General features: G+C 47.4%; 1 protein-coding gene across 1 annotated transcript; it reads left to right on the top strand.

The window, feature by feature from the left end:
- Positions 1-2,069: 2,069 nt before the first annotated feature.
- LOC124469243 (catenin alpha-1-like) lies at positions 2,070-17,623 on the top strand. Its single transcript, XM_047022422.1, has 7 exons — positions 2,070-2,405; positions 3,808-3,925; positions 4,253-4,448; positions 8,695-8,861; positions 11,040-11,159; positions 12,318-12,587; positions 17,081-17,623. Exons 2-7 carry the CDS (start codon positions 3,821-3,823, stop codon positions 17,558-17,560), a joined length of 1,338 nt encoding a protein of 445 aa, XP_046878378.1. The 5' UTR covers positions 2,070-2,405; positions 3,808-3,820; the 3' UTR covers positions 17,561-17,623.
- The last annotated feature ends 1,679 nt before the right edge of the window (positions 17,624-19,302 follow it).

The raw sequence follows: 19,302 nt of genomic DNA, 5'->3' as shown, positions 1-19,302 counted from the left end.
GCCGTAGTGATGCAAATGATTTTGCCACAGTGAAGGGGGCCTGCAGGTGATGACATCACAGAACTCTGGACTGCTGCAGGAATGACTCAGGTGGGTGTGGCGGACAAAGGTTGAGTTTCCTATAATACTGAGGAACAATTTGTGGTTCATTATTATTCTATTTATGTAATCAATATAGCCTGGGAACCAAACCAATCTGCAAGATCATGATTTATTTGTTCTGGCAAACATTTTAGGCTCAGATTTTCCTTCAGCATGACAAGTGGCGGGCCAATCACAATAGTTCTTCTGATATGGGGTGAGTTTAATATGATGACTGTACAGAGGGCCACCATTGACACATTTTTTGAGGTATTCTGGTTTGCGCCTGTTGATAGCACCCCCTTGGATATCGAAAATTAACGTTCCAGACTAATACCATTTGCGGATTGGCCTAGCGATGATAACATCACAGTAAAACATAGAGTAGCCATAGTGTACATACTGGGGCTTCTAATAAATTACAGATTATTATGCTTTAGCTTTACCTTTTACTATTGAAGTAAAACATGGAATGGGGGAGAAGCAGCTGTCCATTGGAATCTATACATTTTGATCTCATTTGAATTCTCAAGGATCCATGAACCTATCCTCTTAACAAGCTGTTACTTGGATGAGCATTTATCCTTCAAGGCCACAATTCCACAACATTTTATCCATTTCTACAAAATCGCCCCATCTGAAATTACAAATCCGAGCTGGACCACATTTTACAAGCCAAAACTCTGTTATCAGTACAATTAAATGTAAGCTTCAATCAACCCGAGTATGACACAGCTCAAAGTCTCAAAGAAATATTACCATTGAGATATCATCATCATATCAAGGGTCATTAGAGCTTTTTAGGACAAAATTATCATTCTGCAACCATATATGTGTATTGGTTTATATACTATAACTAGATCTAGTAAGAGTAGAGAGTCCTTGTGGTAGAACAAATTATCTTTCAAATTACTCATGCTCATGAATTCTTTCAGGAACCCTTTTCCAGCACATAATCATACTCTGAGGCCTAAATTAAGAAGAAACTGCACATGGTTTTGTAAGCACATTCTATTTGGGGTTGTAATTCGTAATGAGCTGCTGGAGATTCTTAATTAACACCTACTCTCGCCAACTAATGGAACTGTATGTTTTTTCACTTGCCTGCAGAACAAGAAGCCATTGTTGTTAGCTAATGTTCTCCTTGGCCCACCAGCCCTGTGTCCAGATGATTGTCTCTCTGGTTTCTTATAGCAAATTCCTTCCCAAATGTAATTGGTGTTACGGCCCTTTGGCTTGCGCTGCTTTGTCAAATGTAATTATTTATTAGCATTTTTTCTCCAGTGGAGGAGCTCGGGCATTTCCAATAGACAGGTTTATTTAACAGAACACAGGGATGCTAACCAGCTAAAATGATGCATTCAAATAGAGCTTAATTGCAACTGTCAATTACCTTTCTGGTTTTTATGTGTTTGAAAAGAAAGAATGAGGCAACGCCATATGATGCTGTAAAAGGGAGACAGTGTTGTTGCAAAATCAACATATTGAAGGGGACAGATTTACTGTGATTCTTGTGCGCTGTCATCTTTTTGCGATAGCTTTAATGTGTGTGTGTTCATCTTTAATGCATCTGGTCCCTAAAATACATTTTTTTTATGGCTTCTCTACTTCAATAAGCTCAAACAAAAACACTTATCTCGCACCGGTATTCAGTTATTTGACATGGTAGGCTATGCAGCTGCAACATTTTGTTCCCTACCAAACACAATTTTTGTACACATTACAATGTACCAATAGGAGTGTTCCCATCATTATGCTATTTATTTTGTCAACCTAGGGCAACAACAACACAACTAAGTTTTGCTAACTTCCTGTGTATAGCATTATAGTGTACAATAAACCCCTTTGAAAGATAAAAGAAATGATTCACGAGTGAAAATCTGCATTTGTTAACAAAGTCCATTTAAGGTCACAGTTTCTGTTCTCCCAGCACCACGCCCTACACACCTGATCATTTGTAGATTGCGTTGCACTGCCCTGCCCAGCCCGTACTAGCCTGCCCTCCCACTAGTCCAGGAAACCACCCAGCTGACCCCCCTCCGTCTACTCCATTGTTAAACCCAAAGGGAAACATCGAAACCTTCTTTATAGAAACTTTCAGGCTTCGTAGACTTTCGCAGAGGTTTATCTTTATTCACTGGCCTCTTAATCTGACTCATAACCAACTTTACAAACTATTGGAACTTGGACTACTCCCGAAGCCGAAGGAGTGCCCCTTGTAGAGAAAAAGAAAAACTTTACTAGGAGGCATAGCAGGAATTCACGATTCCATTCCACCATTTTGAGGCGTTTTTTCAGGAAGTTTTCAGGTGGACTGCTTTTTGGTAAGTTTGTTTAATTAGCTACGTTAATTTAATAATAACTGTCAATGTTCATGTATACAATTTAATCTTTGGAGCCATACGAAATGTGACGGCCAAATAATTGTTTGTCAACATCTCTCATCTTGCTAACTAACCTACTCAACTGGGCCACTTCTCTTGCTAACGACCGTACATCGCAGCTAGCTAAAGCTAGCACTAACTTCTTAGCTGCTAACTAGCTAGCTGTGGGATGGATGGCTAGTTCTAGCTACATAGCTAGCTAGTGATGTTGGACCAGCTATCTTTTATTTACGTTATAATCCATGTTAATATTATTTCATTACAATCTGACGGCATATACAGCAAGATAGGTAGCTAGCTTGCCGCGCTAGTTGTTTCAGAAGTAAGGAAGTGTATGAGTGACGACATTTGGCTTTGAATTTTGTTGTTGACTGAATCAGGTGGTTGCACGTCGTCACACGGCATGACCAAATCAAAAGCGGAACAGCTAAACCAGTTCGTTAAATGTGTCGTATTCGTAGTAACCACATATTACGCCAACGTTGCCTTTTGGCAATCATTTTTTAACGTTACACTTGTGAAATACAACGTGGCAACGGTAGTCTAACGCCCGACAGCTAACCACACTGCCCCATGCACGTTGTTTAAATTATTTAGTTTGTCGTTTGTTAGTTGTTTGTAAACTTTTCAAAAGTCTGTGTAGGCTGTGTATCATACGAGGGGGCGAATACGTCTTCTAGTGCGCTGCAATCCTTAAATCTAAACCGGTGTGCCATCCGATTTATTCCATTCTAAAGGATATGACCTGACTTTTATCGAGCCAGTAATCTGATGTAGGCAATACGGCAGGGTCCAGGCAAACTAAACTAATATTAGGCCTTCACGCTTTTCAGGGGTTTGGCTTGGGTTTCTGTTTAACAAACTACCGAACGTCTCACCTCTCCACAGCTGAGATTACCAACTTTTCAGTCTAGCCGCTTAGCTTGGGCCTCCGGGCCTGCTGATTATCCCTGCCTCTCTATGCTTGATGGCTAATCAATAAGGCTGCAGTCACTGCCTGAAAAGGAAAATCGAAATTTGGCCACAAAGTTACTGTGCTCCGCTTATGGTTGTCAATCATAGTGATGGAGAGAACCTTGTCTATACAGATCTGAATATTTATATAAAAATCTGTATTCTGGTCAGAGAAACATGGTTACAATATTTGGCTAGGTGCTTGGCCAAAGTAATACTCATAGAAGTTAAACTTTTAGTTAGCACATTGCATTGAAATTCCTCACTTGCATCATGCATTTCATAAACAAGTGCGTGTAAATGCATGCACAATAGCTCAATAAAAGAATGAGCTGAGGTCCAAGCATCTATTTGTTTAATTGGACAAATCTGTGTCTCTTGTCCCCAGACTCTGTGTGAACATGACGACCATTAACACTGCCAACATCAACTTTAAATGGGACCCCAAGAGCCTGGAGATCCGTACTCTGGCAGTGGAGAGGCTGCTGGAGCCACTGGTCACCCAGGTAACAAGCAGAGCCTCAACTCTTTAGTTTAGCACTATATATTTAGTAACAGTCATCAGTGGATGAATCTCACCAACATATGAAATGAGTGATTTGTAAGTGTGAGTGGCGCGGAGCGGTGGCTTCCAATACATTTTCAATGAAACCGGGCGTTGACGCCCGTGCAGGGCATTGTGGGAGCGTACGCGAGCGTCCACGCCCGGTTTCATTGAAAATGGATTGGAAGCGGACGCTCCGCGCCGCTGTAGCGGACACGCACGGTTAGTCTGGGAAAAAAGCTGTAAACTGTTAACACGTCTCTCTGCTAACTCCTGTGGTGTGCTGTAGGTCACGACCTTGGTGAACTCGAGCAACAAAGGCCCATCCAACAAGAAGAAAGGCCGCTCCAAGAAGGCCCATGTTCTGGCTGCGTCGGTAGAGACGGCCACAATGAATTTTCTGGATAAAGGAGAGAAGATTGCCAAAGAGAGCCAGTTCCTGAAGGAAGAGCTGACCGCTGCTGTGGAGGATGTCCGTAAGCAAGGTCAGGCTACGTTCAGGCTTGTAGAGAGTGTGTGTGTGGGGGGGGGTTGCTTTTAAAATGTTTATGGTAATAATTAATTTGGATTTTTTAACGCTAATCAATGTCTTTACTCCGACCACAGCTGTCTGGGCAGTCTCCAACTTCACAATTGAAACTTCTAGATGATGTGGGGCAGAGCTAGTCTAGACCTCTCCTAGTTAAAGGAAATGACTGCTGTTGGCTTAGATAAGTCGGCCTTGTTGTTTGTGTTCTTCAAGTCGAGACTTCAAGGATGTTTGTATTTTGTAGATATCTCGTGTTATTTGTGTCTCGCATGCTTCCCAAGAGCCAGCAACCGCATTGTGCTTCCATGATGGAACATGTGGTGCTATAGTCGGTATAGGGCCGCCCAAAGGCATCTGGTGCTGTGCCTTACCAACCACAATCTTCTTAGTCGAGTTGTTAAATCTCATTACTCCTCACTGAGTCCTTTTCTCAGCGTTTTCCCCTGAGAGGAAAGTGAGAGAAGACAGGTTAATAGAGAGGTTTAACCCTGTCAAGTTGTTCTGCTCCTCATTTCTCAATGACTTGTTTTGCTATGAATTTTTTAAAAGCCTGTTGATCTTGATGCATGCCGAATGAGACTCTCTGCTTGGGAATGTCTTCTTTACCCATTTTATTCAAATAGCGTGCATGTGTCTACCTCCATTATTCCTGAGTTTGTTGCCCTGTAGGTAAACATGCAAGGATAGCAGTTCCACAGATTTGCAGATCTTTTTTTTGGGGGGGGGAGGGGGGGTGAAGTGGATTTGCATGGCGTTCTGTCTGTCGGGTTGCTAATCTTAGGTATATTGCTTGCTTCTGCTTTGGCTGAAGTGAGAATTTCACACCTGTTTGCGAACAGCTTGTAGCTATTCTTTGCCCTTCTGCTTTGCCATTAAGATGTTTCTATTTCCTGCTGTTGCCAAGGAAATTACAATGGAGACCATGACTCCTGTACGAAGGGTGGTAGTGGGAGGAGTACACACTGTGCAGATGTCATTGAAGATCTCTGACGTATTTAAATGGCGAAATCCACCTGCCTGGGTGAGATTCACATGACACGTACTCCATGTCAAATTGAATTTCATGCCTCCCACAGCTCTTAGCCTGGAATATGCCATCAAATCACCATCAAGTGAAATCTTCATTTGTCTTTCGACAGTAGCTCTTCTGCTCTCCGCTCCCCCCCCCCCCCCCCCCCCCCACCCCCTCAGCATGAGTCCTTCACTTCCTCTGTGCTCCTGATATCAGGGTGACATTTGCCATACAGATCGACCTGCAAGCTTGAGGAGCCTTGACTGGAGACTGGTTGTTATCACTTGCTGAAGTGATATCTCTGTCACTGTCTTGTGTCTTCAGTTCTTACCCTGACTCCCAGCCTCGCTGTCATCCCCGCATGTGTTCGGGGTTCAGTTTAGGGGGCGGGGGGGTTGTAGGACGGGTGTGTCGGGAGAGGGCCAGCAGTGTTCTCAGTGCCCGGGAATGTCAGAGAAGCTGTGGTATGCTGTCATTGGGCAGGAATTCAGAGACTGTTGTTAGCTGGTGCCTCGGCCGGGCTGTCAGTTATGCCACGCTGCTCGGCCGAGCGTGCCCAGACTGATAATGCTGCCATTGAGTGGGGCTAAACCCTCCCTCGGATTCAAAAGGCATTTTCCAGCCAGCTGTGGCTTACCAGCTGTTTAAATGGGCAAGGAAAAAAGGCAGATATAATCGTTTTGGGAGGGCCATGCCTGCATACAACAGGCTGCATGTTAAAGAGTGTAAAAAAGAAAAACCCAAAACTGACGATTCTCTCTCCCAGTTCTGTTTTCTCTCTTGAAAGGATTCGTCTTCTTCCTCAAGTCAACATCTCAGCCATGGTAGCTGTCAGAACATTACATTTATTCTGCAGTCATGCCTCTGATTGAAGCATCACGCACTAGACTATTTCTGTATTGTTGGCCAGGTTTTTTTTTCTCTCTTGCTCTCTGTCTCTCCTTCCCACCCCCAGCACCCCCCCCCCCCCCCCCCCCCCCCCCCCCCCTCCCCTCGTCCTTGCTCCCTCCATCATCCGGCTTCTTGTGGCCCATTGTGCATTTTACATTTGAATCATTTCATCATGCGCTTGCCGAGCTGCAGGTGAGCGTGAGTCCAGCAGAGATGGATGATACTTTATTAAATTGGCTGTGATCTGGATCTGCCCCCCGTCCCCCCCCAGAAGGGCCTTATTGATCTGGCCCACCAGGGGGAAGACGGCCTGGTAGATCTGCAAGAGGTCTTATTCCCAGTAACTACTTTTCTCCCCCCGATGTGGGAGGTAAAGAGAGTCAGAATGCCTCATGTTGTATGTATGGATTGAAATGGTGAGCGTGCTGCGTTTGATCAACACCCAACTATTGAACGTTCACACCATCGTCTGAATTTTCCCCATTTGCTCCCGGAACAGCGTCCACGGCTGCACATGTGATTCTGAGTTGCAACTCAGGCTGGCTTTGCTCCTGCTGAGATTTTGGACGGCGAAAAAGGCTGAATGGTTGGGGGGGGGGGAACCGCCTCTCAAAAATGTTCTAAACGAATGTGTAAAAGAATAAACCTTGGCCCTTGACCCCCCCCTGCTCATTTCTAAGTTGTTGCCAGGGATGAAATGTTTCACACAACCAACATTTGACATTTTCAATCTCTCCAAGACATTAGACCAACATCAAGCGATGGTTACGGGAGGCCATTACTGAGTTCACAGGCCTGCAGGGAATCTGAAGCCTTGTTTATATGAGGAGTAAAGGCGTGGAGGTCTCGACCCAGCTTTTAAACTCAACTCAACTGTCTAGTGTGAAGATTACTTACTGGCCTTGTTTCCTGTTTGGGGTTGAAGTGTGGGTGATGGCTGTAGGCTGATGGCTCGTTAAGTGTAGCTTGTTGGCAGAAAGGCTAATTCACATGTTACACAAATAGCCCAGATAAGTTGGGTTGATTGTTAACAAAAACAGTGTGGATGTCTGGCGTCTAGGCCGTAGCGTCAGGGCTGGAAACCTCATTTGTGTGCTCAGTCATCTGTGAAGGCCTATGTGGGACAAAGTGTGGTGCTGGACAATCATACAGAGAGCCTTTGTCATGGATTTGACCTCCTTTAAAGTATGTGGGTGTGTGCGCGCGTCTGCCTTTTTGTGTGCGGATGAAGTGTGAAGAGAAATGAATGTGTCACACACGCACTGACCAACCCTGCCCAGGCCAGGTAAATGCGTCAGACCGGCCCTCTTTCCTTACTCCTTTCAAATGAAGCCTTTCTAATGCAATTAACTTGTAGCTTGCATCCAGCCCTGGCAGCGCTCAGGCATTTGCTATCAGTCGTAGCAGTGAGCTCAAAGTAGCCCCGGCCAGAAGAGCAGGAATATGGAGATAAAGAAAAAGCCACCATTTTCTCTCTCCCTGCAGTTCTGCCAGAGTTCAGAGTCAGACAAATGAACTGCAGCCTGGCTAGCCTGTGCTTGGGTGCTGACTCTTCCCACGAGAGCAGGGATGTCATCGGGAATTATTCATGGTGTTTTTAGATGGCAGGGTGGAAGGACACTGTCTGTGTAGGCCAACCCCCCACCCCCCTCTACATTCAGTGAAGAACTAGGGTACACCCAAACTGGAGAATCAGCAGGGAAGGAGGAGTGGGTAATGGCAGGTTTGCTGCTGCCTCCTACACCAGGATCGTCTTGCAGCCTGGTCTACACATGCCATACCCTATAGTCTGATTGAAATGGTACGCACTACTGCACTCCGAGAGGCCCTGATTCCACTCCAGTTTCCCCTCATCAGGTCCGGCTGTAACTGCTGAGTACAACACCTGCTGCCTCGTCTCTGCTCCGCTGGCTGGCGGTTTTCCGTGCCATTTGACTCATTTTTCCCAAGCAGGGATCATCCAGGCTAATTCTTGAACATGGGAAATTCTCCATGTCGAGTTCTCAGTTTGAATACTGGGGGATCGTTAAGTTTGCATTTGAGTCCAAAGGAAATCAATTACAAATAATGTGGTTTAGTGGATATCAAGGCACAGCTTGAAACACATAACCCTGATGTTATGATGACCTAGCTCATTGCTAACTACCTGAGTCTCAGCATCCTCCACAATGATGATTATCGTAACTCTGGCCTTTTAGCAGGTGATTGTTTTGTCTTGGAAGAACGGCGCCAATTCAAGCTGACGTGTCTTGTCTCTCTCTCCCCCGCCCCCCCCCCCCCCCTCTCCCTCCTCTGCCAGGTGAGTCCATGAAGCAGGCGTCTGGGGAGTTTGCAGAGGACCCGTGCTCCTCGGTGAAGAGGGGCAACATGGTGCGTGCGGCCCGGGCCCTGCTCTCCGCCGTCACTCACCTGCTCGTCCTGGCCGACATGTCGGATGTGTACAAGCTGCTCCTGCAGCTCAAACTGGTGAGCCGGACATCTAGCTCAATGCTCTCATGAATATCTTAGAGGCCGGTTTGAATTCTTGATCTCCTCGGAAATGGAAGGCCCGGGTTTTGATGAGGCAGGGTGTGGGATTAAGGGAGGGTTTGTCACGGGCCTTGGGGCCCTCTGGGTGGTTCTGGGGTCCAAATCCGAAATCACTTGCTCCTCACTGTATCGATGTAAACATATGGTACTGTTTTCAGCCTCAGAATTTGTAGACTTGGAACACATTTTGTGTTAAAATGCTGAAGGTCAGAAGATAATTCTATAATCTTCTGACCTTCAGCATTTTAAAGATTATAGAGTCTTTTAGAATGCTCTTTCTTGGCCTGCCATTCAGTGTTGTTGCAGAATTTACTGATGGGGAAACAAGAATGTTGTTTAGCTAGAGCCTAGAAGTATTGATTATAAGCACTAGTTCATGCTGTTGTTACTTCAACTTTTTCCCTGTAGCTGTACCTAGGATATTACAGTTTTTGTTTCAGTCATTGTGAAAATGCAACCTAAACCAAGATCACCTTGTCATGTCCTGTTCAGGGTAGTTCTTATCCTTATCTTTGTGAGAATGTTGTGATGCAATCACACATTGCGAGACGGATGAGGTCATCAGCCCAACAAAGCTGACACAGAATGAGTCATTTCCTTAAACTGTTAGAAAGCATCTGCAATAAGCAACCGGACTACTCCTAGCAAGTCAGTGTTTGCGGTTTGAAAACATCCACAAATATGTGTGGTGTAGTCCCCGCCCTGCTCTCCACATATTTTCAAGTGGTTTCAGTCCAGCTCTTAACTGGGAGCCACTTCACTTTGGCCACCATCGCGTCTTATCACAGTGCCGTTTATAGTTGTCCACTACATGATCTCAGCCTCCTGCCGTTCCCTGGCCCTCTGACAGGAACACGGATGCCACAGGGTACCTCCAGTCGCTGGCTGACGTCCAGTTGCTTGAGAGAAGCTTGCGGCCTCAAAGCCACGTAGCACCGCCTCGTTCTGGCTCAGGACGGAGCGCTGCGGCTAGCTCGGCCTCAGTTGTAGTTCAGTAGCTGTAGACTGTGGACCTTGCTTTGCTCATCTCGTTGAATCTTTCATATCAACTCTCAAGAGGTGTTTTCTGAATGGGTTATGAACCTACATAAGTGTTATTTCTTCCTTGTCCTCGTTTAGCTGAGGAGTCCCCTCCCTCTCCTGCTTGGCAGGAAAGTGAAAAGTATCTTATGGGTGTTAGCTAGCTTAGCCAGTTGATATGGAGGTGAGGCACATCAGCAGCTTCACCATCTAGGGAAAGAGAACCACATCTTGGGTGCAACTTAACAAACATGTGGGAAGTTAACTATCCCTGCATATTCTAAGAATCCGCTTAAAAAAAAAAAGATGTAACAAAGTGTTTTTGAATACTGCTTCCTGTACCGGTGTTCTAGTGTTTGGTTCAAGTATAGGCAATCCATCCCTTGGCTAGAGACTTTTAAGGCTATTGAATTATTTACTGTGTGGGCCTACCCCGTTTTGATGCATTGTTAAGCAGGAAACCATATGTGGTACTTGTGAATAAATCTACAGTTGTTTGGAGCTCAATGAAAGAACAAGCCATTTATTGTAAACGTACCACGGGAGTAGAGTTTTCACCAAGCGGTCAGACGGAAGAAAGAGTTTCGTTGTAAAGAATGAGGCTATTTAAAGTATTTTCCGACTGACTTATGGGTAGATGGCTGAGCGGTTAGGGAATCAGGTTATAAATCAGAAGGTTGCCGGTTCGATTTTCAACCAGGCAATTGACGTTGTGTCCTTGGGCAATGCACTTCACCCTACTTGCCTCGGGGAGAATGTCCCTGTACTTACTGTAAGTTGCTCTGGATAAATGACAAAATATCAATATAATATTTCAACATTTGAATCTAGATCCTCATCCTGTTTACGTGTTCCCGAGCCACCGCTAGCATTATCAGATGGAGCTATAATCTCCTCAGTCCTCCGTCTCTCACTGTGGCATGTTTCAGCTGCCAGTGCTTCTGAATGTTGATGTGGGGGTGGGGGGGGGGGGGGGGGGGGGGGGGCGGCTGTGTGACATTTTCTTTGCCTTACACAGGCAATTTTCTCTGGCTGTGAAAAATAGCTTGATCCCTGCCAACCTTCTGACGAAACACAATCTATTCCGTTCCTCAGGTGGAGGAGAACCTCGTCAAGGTCCGCAATGCGGGAACCGAGCAGGACCTGGGGATCCAGTACAAGGCCCTGAAACCAGAGGTGGACAAGCTCAACATCATGGCTGCCAAGAGACAGCAGGTACGGTGCAGTCTGCCTGGAGGGAGGGAGGGGGCGGGGAGAGGAGGAGAAAGAGGTGTATGAGGAGGAGGAGGAGGACGATGAGGAGGAGCAGGGAAGGGGGGGGAAGGTGTCATTTTGGAGGAGTGAGAAAATGTGAGAGAATCGTAAGCAAGCCTCCATTCAGATAGATGTTATCATGGGGCTTACTTGCCGTGCATCAGAGAGAATTGCACTTTACACCTAGCGCAGGAGCGAGAGCGAGCGGGTGAGAGAGTGCCTCGTGCTCCTGGGAGAAGATTAGATGCATATGAGCATGAACAATCTCCTTATTACCAGCAGGGGGGCGGGGAGGGCGTGCACAGGCTGGATGCAGCATGGGTGACAAAACCCATTACCTTGAGATGAAAACTGGGCGTCTGGTTTTTCTGTATCATGTTAGCTGTAGTCAACAGTGGAGTGCATTTCATGATGAATTTTCCAGGTGACATAACTGAGTAATAGGATAAGGCTCTCTTCTCTGCCCAGATTAATGGCATAAAACAAAGGGGACCAATGCTAGTTATAAGGGATGTAAAGCAGGGCGAGTTCTACCGTTTACATATCAGACTAATGTTTGTTTTGCTCATCACAATCCCCGTGTTAAGTCTTGAGTAGCGATAAGAATAAACTGGAGCCCTCTCTCCAGTATATCTGCATCATCAGGCCCGTGATGCCCATTTATGCAGACAGACTTTTCAAGCCATTTGTCTGCTACTCACAGATGACTCCTGGCTCCAAGCCTTCCTATGAAAAGGCAATAAGAATGCAAGGCAGGGACCTGAAGGGCTATGCATTAAACTGCACAGGCTCTATTCTACTGGCCTGATTATGATTGTGTGCTGTATGACTGCAGGGGACAGAAATCTGGGTCATTCCGAGCAAGCTCTGTCACACTAAAGTGTTTTCACGAGGCCATAACATGACAGCCCTGACCAGGAAGTGTCATGCTCCTCCTATTCATCCTCCCTGGGTCCCGTCTGCCTCCCCCTCCCTACAACTCCCTCATTTCTACACCCCCTTTTGTTGTCCCCCCCCTTTTTGTCATTCTGCCTCATTCCCTTTGTTCATTTAACCCTCATGGTAACCCCTGTTTCCTTACCCCCCCCTCTCCTCTCATTCTCCCCTCCCCCCCATCAGGAGCTGAAGGATGTCCACCACAAGGACCAAATGGCGGCGGCCCGCGGCGTGCTGCAGAGGAACATCCCCATGCTGTACACGGCGTCCCGCGCCTGCCTGCAGCACCCTGACGTGGCGGCCTACAAGGCCAACCGTGACCTCATCTACAAGCAGCTGCAGCATGCCGTGTCGGGCATCTCCAACGCCGCCCAGGCCACCGCCAGCGACGACGCTGCCCTCAACCACCCCGCGGGGGGAGGGGAGCTGGCCTATGCCCTCAATAACTTTGACGTGAGTGTGGAGGGCGCGGGTTGTTTTAGAAGTGTAACGGCTCTCATTTGTCCATATCTGCTAGATCTGACTACAACATGTTTTATACATTTGTCCCCCACTCAGGCCTAACCCATTAGTTATGATTTCATAAGACTTTAAAACCCAACACGTCTAGAATAATTCCACTCCCAACTTCCGTCTTGTTAAAATATTGACATACAGACCTTGTCTTGAAGCCCAGTTCCTTTATCCATCTGTCTGATTGAATCAGGGCTTCAATGCTGCCTGTATCATCACTACTGCTCCATTTAAAGACCTGAGACTGTTTCCTACAGTTCTATCATGGCGAGAGGGAGTGATTACCGAGGTGTTGTTGCCATGGTGCCCCTAGAGGCAAGATGTGAGCGCACGCATGGTATCCTGTCTCGGGGGCATTGCTGTGAACCCATGTTTGTTCAAGATTGACGTGTGAGACTAGGAGTACTCTAGCCCCAAAAGAAAATATGGTGTCAGTTTTTAGCCTCTGTGTCCCTCCCTCCCTCCCTCCCTCCCTCCCTCCCTCCCTCCCTCCCTCCCTCCCTCCCTCCCTCCCTCCCTCCCTCCCTCCCTCCCTCCCTCCCTCCCTCCCTCCCTCCCTCCCTCCCTCCCTCCCTCCCTCCCTCCCTCCCTCCCTCCCTCCCTCTCTCCCTCCCTCTCTCCCTCCCTCCCTCCCTCTCCATCCCCCTCCAACCCAACCAGGCACTATTACTTTTGAAAATATGTTTCTAAATCTGAAAAGCCGTTGACATGTTATCTGCCGTTTGATTGAACACGATCCAAGATGCCCCGTAATCCAGGATTGAATCAGATTAATTCCTTTGGGCACAAGAAGCAGATGCTGTGCACACAGTCCGATAGATAGGATCTCAGGTTTGGATTGCAAATCCCAGATTGTTCTTTTTACTGCTGTGACCCAGAGAAGGCTTGCCCTCGGTGTAAACCCAAAGATGACCTGGCACGGTCTTTTAGAAAGCCGAGTGTTGGGGAACTGAGGAGGTCCAGCCAGTGAAGAACATGGACCCGATTTACAGTTTCCCATCTTGCAGTCTGGAAAACATGGATCGAGACATAGATCCTATTGTTGTTTAGTTTTGTTACACCATTGATCGTCACAATCATTACTTAATTATGAGATAAGACCTGGAGAGATTAACCATAATATAACCTTAATCTTTAACAACCCTAATTATCACTCTCCAATTAGTCCTTGGTGGTCTTGGTAAGATCCGTGTGCATGGATACGATGTATGGGACCTTTACATTGCAGCTAATGGTCTTTTTAATTGGGAACAAAATAAAGTACATGGGTGATGCATAGAAGCACGCCGGGGTAATGACTTAGGTTTGCAGCTGCATGTGCACCTCCCAGACTGAGCTAGATCATGTGAAAAGCTCTCTTCTACAATAGAAAGCTGTTGTGGTGTTTGAGTAAGACGAGAAGTCGTATTTTTTTTCTTTCTAGCTACACAGTGTAATTGCTTCTATCTGTGTCTCTAATGAAGGATCTGGCTCTCCAGTGTTGGCAGCTCTGCCTCCCTCGCTCAAAAGCCTACTTGAACTTGAGTGCAGGCCCAATTCATTTAGCAAGCTTTATATTATTGTGCTAATTCCGTTTTTAGTTTTGTGTCCCACTCATGTTTGTCCTCCTGTCTCTCCGTGCTCTCCGGATTCGAGCCAGAGGAGGACCAGTTCCAGAGGGACTGAGGGCAAGTTCACAGAGTCAGATAGTGAGAACACACATCTGTCGTGTCACAGAGGTTCGTCAATGGCGTTCTTATCGCCACCCGGGAATCCATTACGGCTTTTTAGGATGAGCGAACGCTGACTAAACGAGTTGGTCACGGCCGCTGTAGGTGGGGCTGGTTTGGAGTCCCCACGTCATCAACCATCACTCCCATCGGTTGTTCCCCACACAATTATCCTGATGAATCGGGGACAAAGAACTTCTCTTTTAGCCGTTTATCACTGTCCTTCGATGCCGGCCGTGTTCGCTCCATCGATGAAGTAATCAGCGTCTCTTTTTTCCCTGCGTTTCAAACTGTACACCTTGGGGCCATCACTCAAGCCCCATCAGCCCCCTGGGCCCCTGCTGGAATACCACTTACACAGGAACAGAGCATGCTGGGTCTCTTAGCTCAAGTGGCGAGGCTGGTGGAAAGCAACGTCGTCTTATTAGCACTTGTTTAGTGGGCTGGGGGAGCCCTGGAGCGCGGTGTTTGGGAACAATCTCTTCATTTGAATGAGCCGTTTGGCTTGCTGATCTGGTTTGCTAGTCCACCTGCCTCTGCACGTGCATGCGTGTTGCTTCATCACAGAAAGGAAGTGTTCTCCCTTGTGGGTGCCAGAGGGATGCAGCATGGCACCACGCTTCGCCGTCAATATGACAGCTGTCCTGCATATCCAGGAGCAGTCATGAATGGTTCACCGTTTCAGGGTCGGCCTTTATGTCCATCTCCTCTCCTTCCATCTCTCTCTGTTCTTGTTTTCAGGTCTTTTTTTTCCCTGTCGTTCTGCGTTGCATCTAAAGAAAATTGAAAGGCCATGTCTTGCTACGATGTCACATTGGACGTCTATTTGTAGCCGTTGCATTCTGAGCCGTTTCTGTGTTTGTCAAGAGCAGTGGAAGTTCATCTTGGCAGTTAAGACGCGCATGCTCCTCAGACTGTAGGCCGTTACAGCACACAAGGTCCTGAACCCGTCCTCTGATTGATCGCCGCTCGCTCCGTCTGAGTGACACCGTGGAGCTTTAGTCAGGCCTGCCGGCGTTGGAGAGAGCGAGGACTCATCGAAACGCAGAGGCGTGTCTCTCCAGCCAGCCAGATGGCACGTGGAGGGAGAGAGATGGAGGGAGAGAGAGAGAGAGAGAGAGAGTCGGAGGGGGGCAGGCAGGCAGGCAGTGGATGAGGGGAACAGGAAGGATGTATGAGAGATTGATCAGGATCATCACACAGCGCCTTCAATCTGACTTTGCAATCGTTTCCAGGTGACTACAAAGACAAGTTTTTCTTTTTGGTGGGGGCTGAACCACACGTTCCTTTCAAATGTTCTCACATTTCTTCTAGACCAGTTCCTTCCCGCTGCTTGATTAAAAGCGCGAGGCAACTCTAAGGAGTGAGTCATACACACACACACACACACACACAGAGGCCTGTTGCCATGGCATTATGACACGCAAGCGGAGGAGGTCAGACGAGACGGAACTGTAGGTGGTGGGAAGGGAGGTAGGGCGGGGGGTGGTGGGTGGTGTGGGGGGTAGGTGGATGATGGCTGTGGTTGTGCTACGGTCTTAATAAACTCAGAATGCTAGGGACAAAAAAATTGAATATTTTAGAGCAGTGTAGTCGGTGAAGATATAGCATCTCAGAATGATTATTTTTGAAGATTGCTTGAGTATTTCTCTTTCCGCTCTGAGCATTATCGCAACGCTGTACCTGCCTACAACACTCCACCCGCATGTCAACAAGCCCCCTGTCCCCACACACACACGCATATACCTTGAAGCTGCTCTGCCCCCTTGAAGTCTGACTTAAACACGTTTTCTATCATATCTGCCGGATGAGAAGGAGAGTATGTTTCTGTGGCTCTAGGTTTAAAAGCTCTCAGGAGCTCTCATGACAGGTGATTGGCTGCAAAGTAAAAACTAATGCCTCCACAACGCTGCTTTATCTATTCATAGACTCATCTGCAGCCTGAAATGAGTCTCGTCCGTGCGGGCAGTATCCAAGACCACTGCTTTCATCTTTCATTCATTTGCTGTGAGTTCATCTTACCCAGAGAATGAAAATGGACACACGTCCACAATACGGATAAATATCTCCTTCCGTAACCGTGTGTTACGCGTACGCAAATTGTAGGCCTAAGAGTTTCCTTTCAGTTTTTTTTCTTTTTTTGCCCCTCCATGTTTTAAACGTCCCTTTCAGCACAACATCACAGGCTAACTAATGGCAGGCCTGGATAGACACAAGCCATTTCTCCCTTCAGGGATGTAAAATCCATCTCATTTCCAGGCTTCTCCATCATTGATTGTGCCCAGGAGATGAAGGTTGGATCCACAGCTTTTCTTGTTTTGTCAAATCCATTTCAGCCCGTTACCAGTCTGGCTTCCCACCACAACATGTTCCTGAGCCTGAAACTACAACCTTTTGTATCGTGTGCACGGCCCTGCCGGCTTGGAAAATAAAGACAGTTTAGCCGTCAAGCCTACTCGACCTGGGTTTAACAGGCGGCCTGTCATAGTCTTGTCAAGTCAAATCACCTCCTCCTCTCCTGCCAGACGTCTCAGGGCTGAGAGAACGGAGGAGCGGGAGAAGCAAATAGAGAGGGAGAGGGAAAGAGACCTGTAGAAGGAGTGGGAGATGAGAGACACAGAGATAGAGAGAAAGAGAAGGGGGGTGTGCTAGGATTTGGTCTGTGTCTCAATCTGCCGTCTAACCCTCCCCTCATCTTCTCTCCCCCGCCTCCTCCCCTCTCAGAAACAAATCATCGTGGACCCCCTGGCGTTCAGCGAGGAGCGCTTCCGCCCGTCTCTGGAGGAGCGCCTGGAGAGCATCATCAGCGGCGCCGCCCTCATGGCCGACTCGTCCTGCACGCGCGACGACCGCCGCGAGCGCATTGTGGCCGAGTGCAACTCTGTCCGCCAGGCACTGCAGGACCTGCTGTCAGAGTACATGGGCAATGTAAGACTCTTTCATCACTCCCTTTCCCTCTCTCCCCCCCACCCCTCTTCTTTTTTCTTTTTTTTACCTCTATTGCGAGTGCCTCATTACCCACACTATTCCATCTCTTTTTTCCCCCCTAACCTCCACTTTTCTCCTCCGCACACACACACAAACACACACACACTCGGCTCCCCCTCTCCACATGGGGTAATGGGGGTGCCTCATCTCTCTCACAGCCTTTCCTCTCTCCTCCCCGTTCTTTATCTCCCTCCGCACTGCTCCGCAGGGGGTTAGGAGGCTTGCGCGCCTCACCCTGCCTTCACGTTTGCTAGTCTCTCCCTGTGTCTCCCTATCCTTTCCCCCCCTCTCCCGTTTATGTAGTGTTATACCTCAGTGCCACCCCATCCCTTGTGTCCCCCCCCCCCCCTACCAAACACACACACACCCACCATGCCCACTATTCTGCCACAGCTTGTGATGTCAACAGAGTAGCCACCTGCTGCCTGTGGTGAGACTGTCCTGTGGCGAGGGTGAAGCTTTATTCCCCCAATTGTATACACATCACACACCGCTGTCCCTTCTGACACGCGTACACGTGCGCACACACACACACACACTTTCTCAAGCCCTTCCCATGGCTTCAGAGTTAGCAGGGGCATCCCTTTTTCACGCACAGATTTGTAGTTGCATTTATCAAGCAATTAAAGAACATGGCTTTGTTAGCATCCCTATAATTGGCTGCAGAAAATCTATTAATCACTAAACGGGCACCATTATTCTCCCAAAATTATATACAAGTGTAGAGTGTTCTGTACAATCAATCTCCATTATGTTACCATGGTTGTAGCAAGGAAAAGAAGGACATTGTTTCCTGTAAATGTGCTTTGTGGAGATATTTTGAACTGGCTAAGACCCAAGCCCTTGTGGAGCTGGGAATAATAGCTCTCAGCTAAGGAATGAGGACCAGGCGAAATCCCCTGGGCTTAAGGATTGGGTGTTGAAGTACGGGTGAGAATTTGATTGTGTGTCAAATTGGAACATCTACAAGCTCCACAGTTTGCTGCTGGTCCTTAGTGTGTTTTTAATGAAGTACAGGTTTATATGCTTTATTGGGTCACAAAAGAATTGTCAGTGTGTTTAATTACGAGAGTGGTGATATGTGCCAGTGATGTATACATGACTCACAAAGACTTGTGAGTCAGGTTTGCAAGCAAAAGTTGACTGCAGGGAAAGTGCTTGTTCAGTCCCTTTACCTGATCAGAATTGATTTGTTTTCTACCGGCTCAAGTGCACATGTAATCACTGTAGAAATCCCAGCTAATCCTTTTAAATAAGCCGTTGGAATCATTTAAGCTGTCAGAGGGCGTGAAAGGCAATGTATCCAGTACCTCTCTGGGTATTTCCATAATGAGAAGTTAGAATGTCTGCCTGCCACCGTCTCCCCCAGGGAGGTTTGCCAGTAAAGCACAGCCTGTTGTCAGAGGCAGGGGCTGGTGTACATGGACGAGCAATGTACCTTGGCACTGTCACACTGCCCTGATATGGGACTGTGTGTCTCGCTCTCTGTCCTAGCTCTCTCTCTCTCTCTCTCTCTCTCTCTCTACCTGCTTCTCTCTTTCTGTGCGTGCCGCACTGTCTACACGCTCTTTCACGCTTTTTGTCTCTCTCTCTGTCTGCCTCTCGTTCTCTGCCTGTCTGTCGCCCTCACACTGTTCTCTCTCTTCTCTCCTCCCATCTGTCTCTCTGTTCCGTCTGCCTTCATGTGTCCTCCCTGTCATGTCTGTGTCTGTATTCGTCTGTGTAATTATGTTTACCTCCAGTCTATCCTCACTTCATTTCTCAATCGCTTTCTCTCTCCTCTCTTACTCTCTCTGTCTGTCTGTGACATCTGTGTTTTAACCAGCCCTCCACTCTCCTCCCTCTCATTTTAACTCTGGAATTGCTTTGTTCGTTTGATGCCAGACAATGAGAGCGCCAGCCAGCCAGAGAAATTTTATCGCTGCGGCAAAGCCTTATTTCTTACCATCGCTGCACTT

Source organism: Hypomesus transpacificus, chromosome 1 (assembly GCF_021917145.1).
Source record: "Hypomesus transpacificus isolate Combined female chromosome 1, fHypTra1, whole genome shotgun sequence".
Classification (NCBI taxonomy): domain Eukaryota; kingdom Metazoa; phylum Chordata; class Actinopteri; order Osmeriformes; family Osmeridae; genus Hypomesus; species Hypomesus transpacificus.
This window is presented reverse-complemented; position numbering and strand designations above follow the sequence as displayed.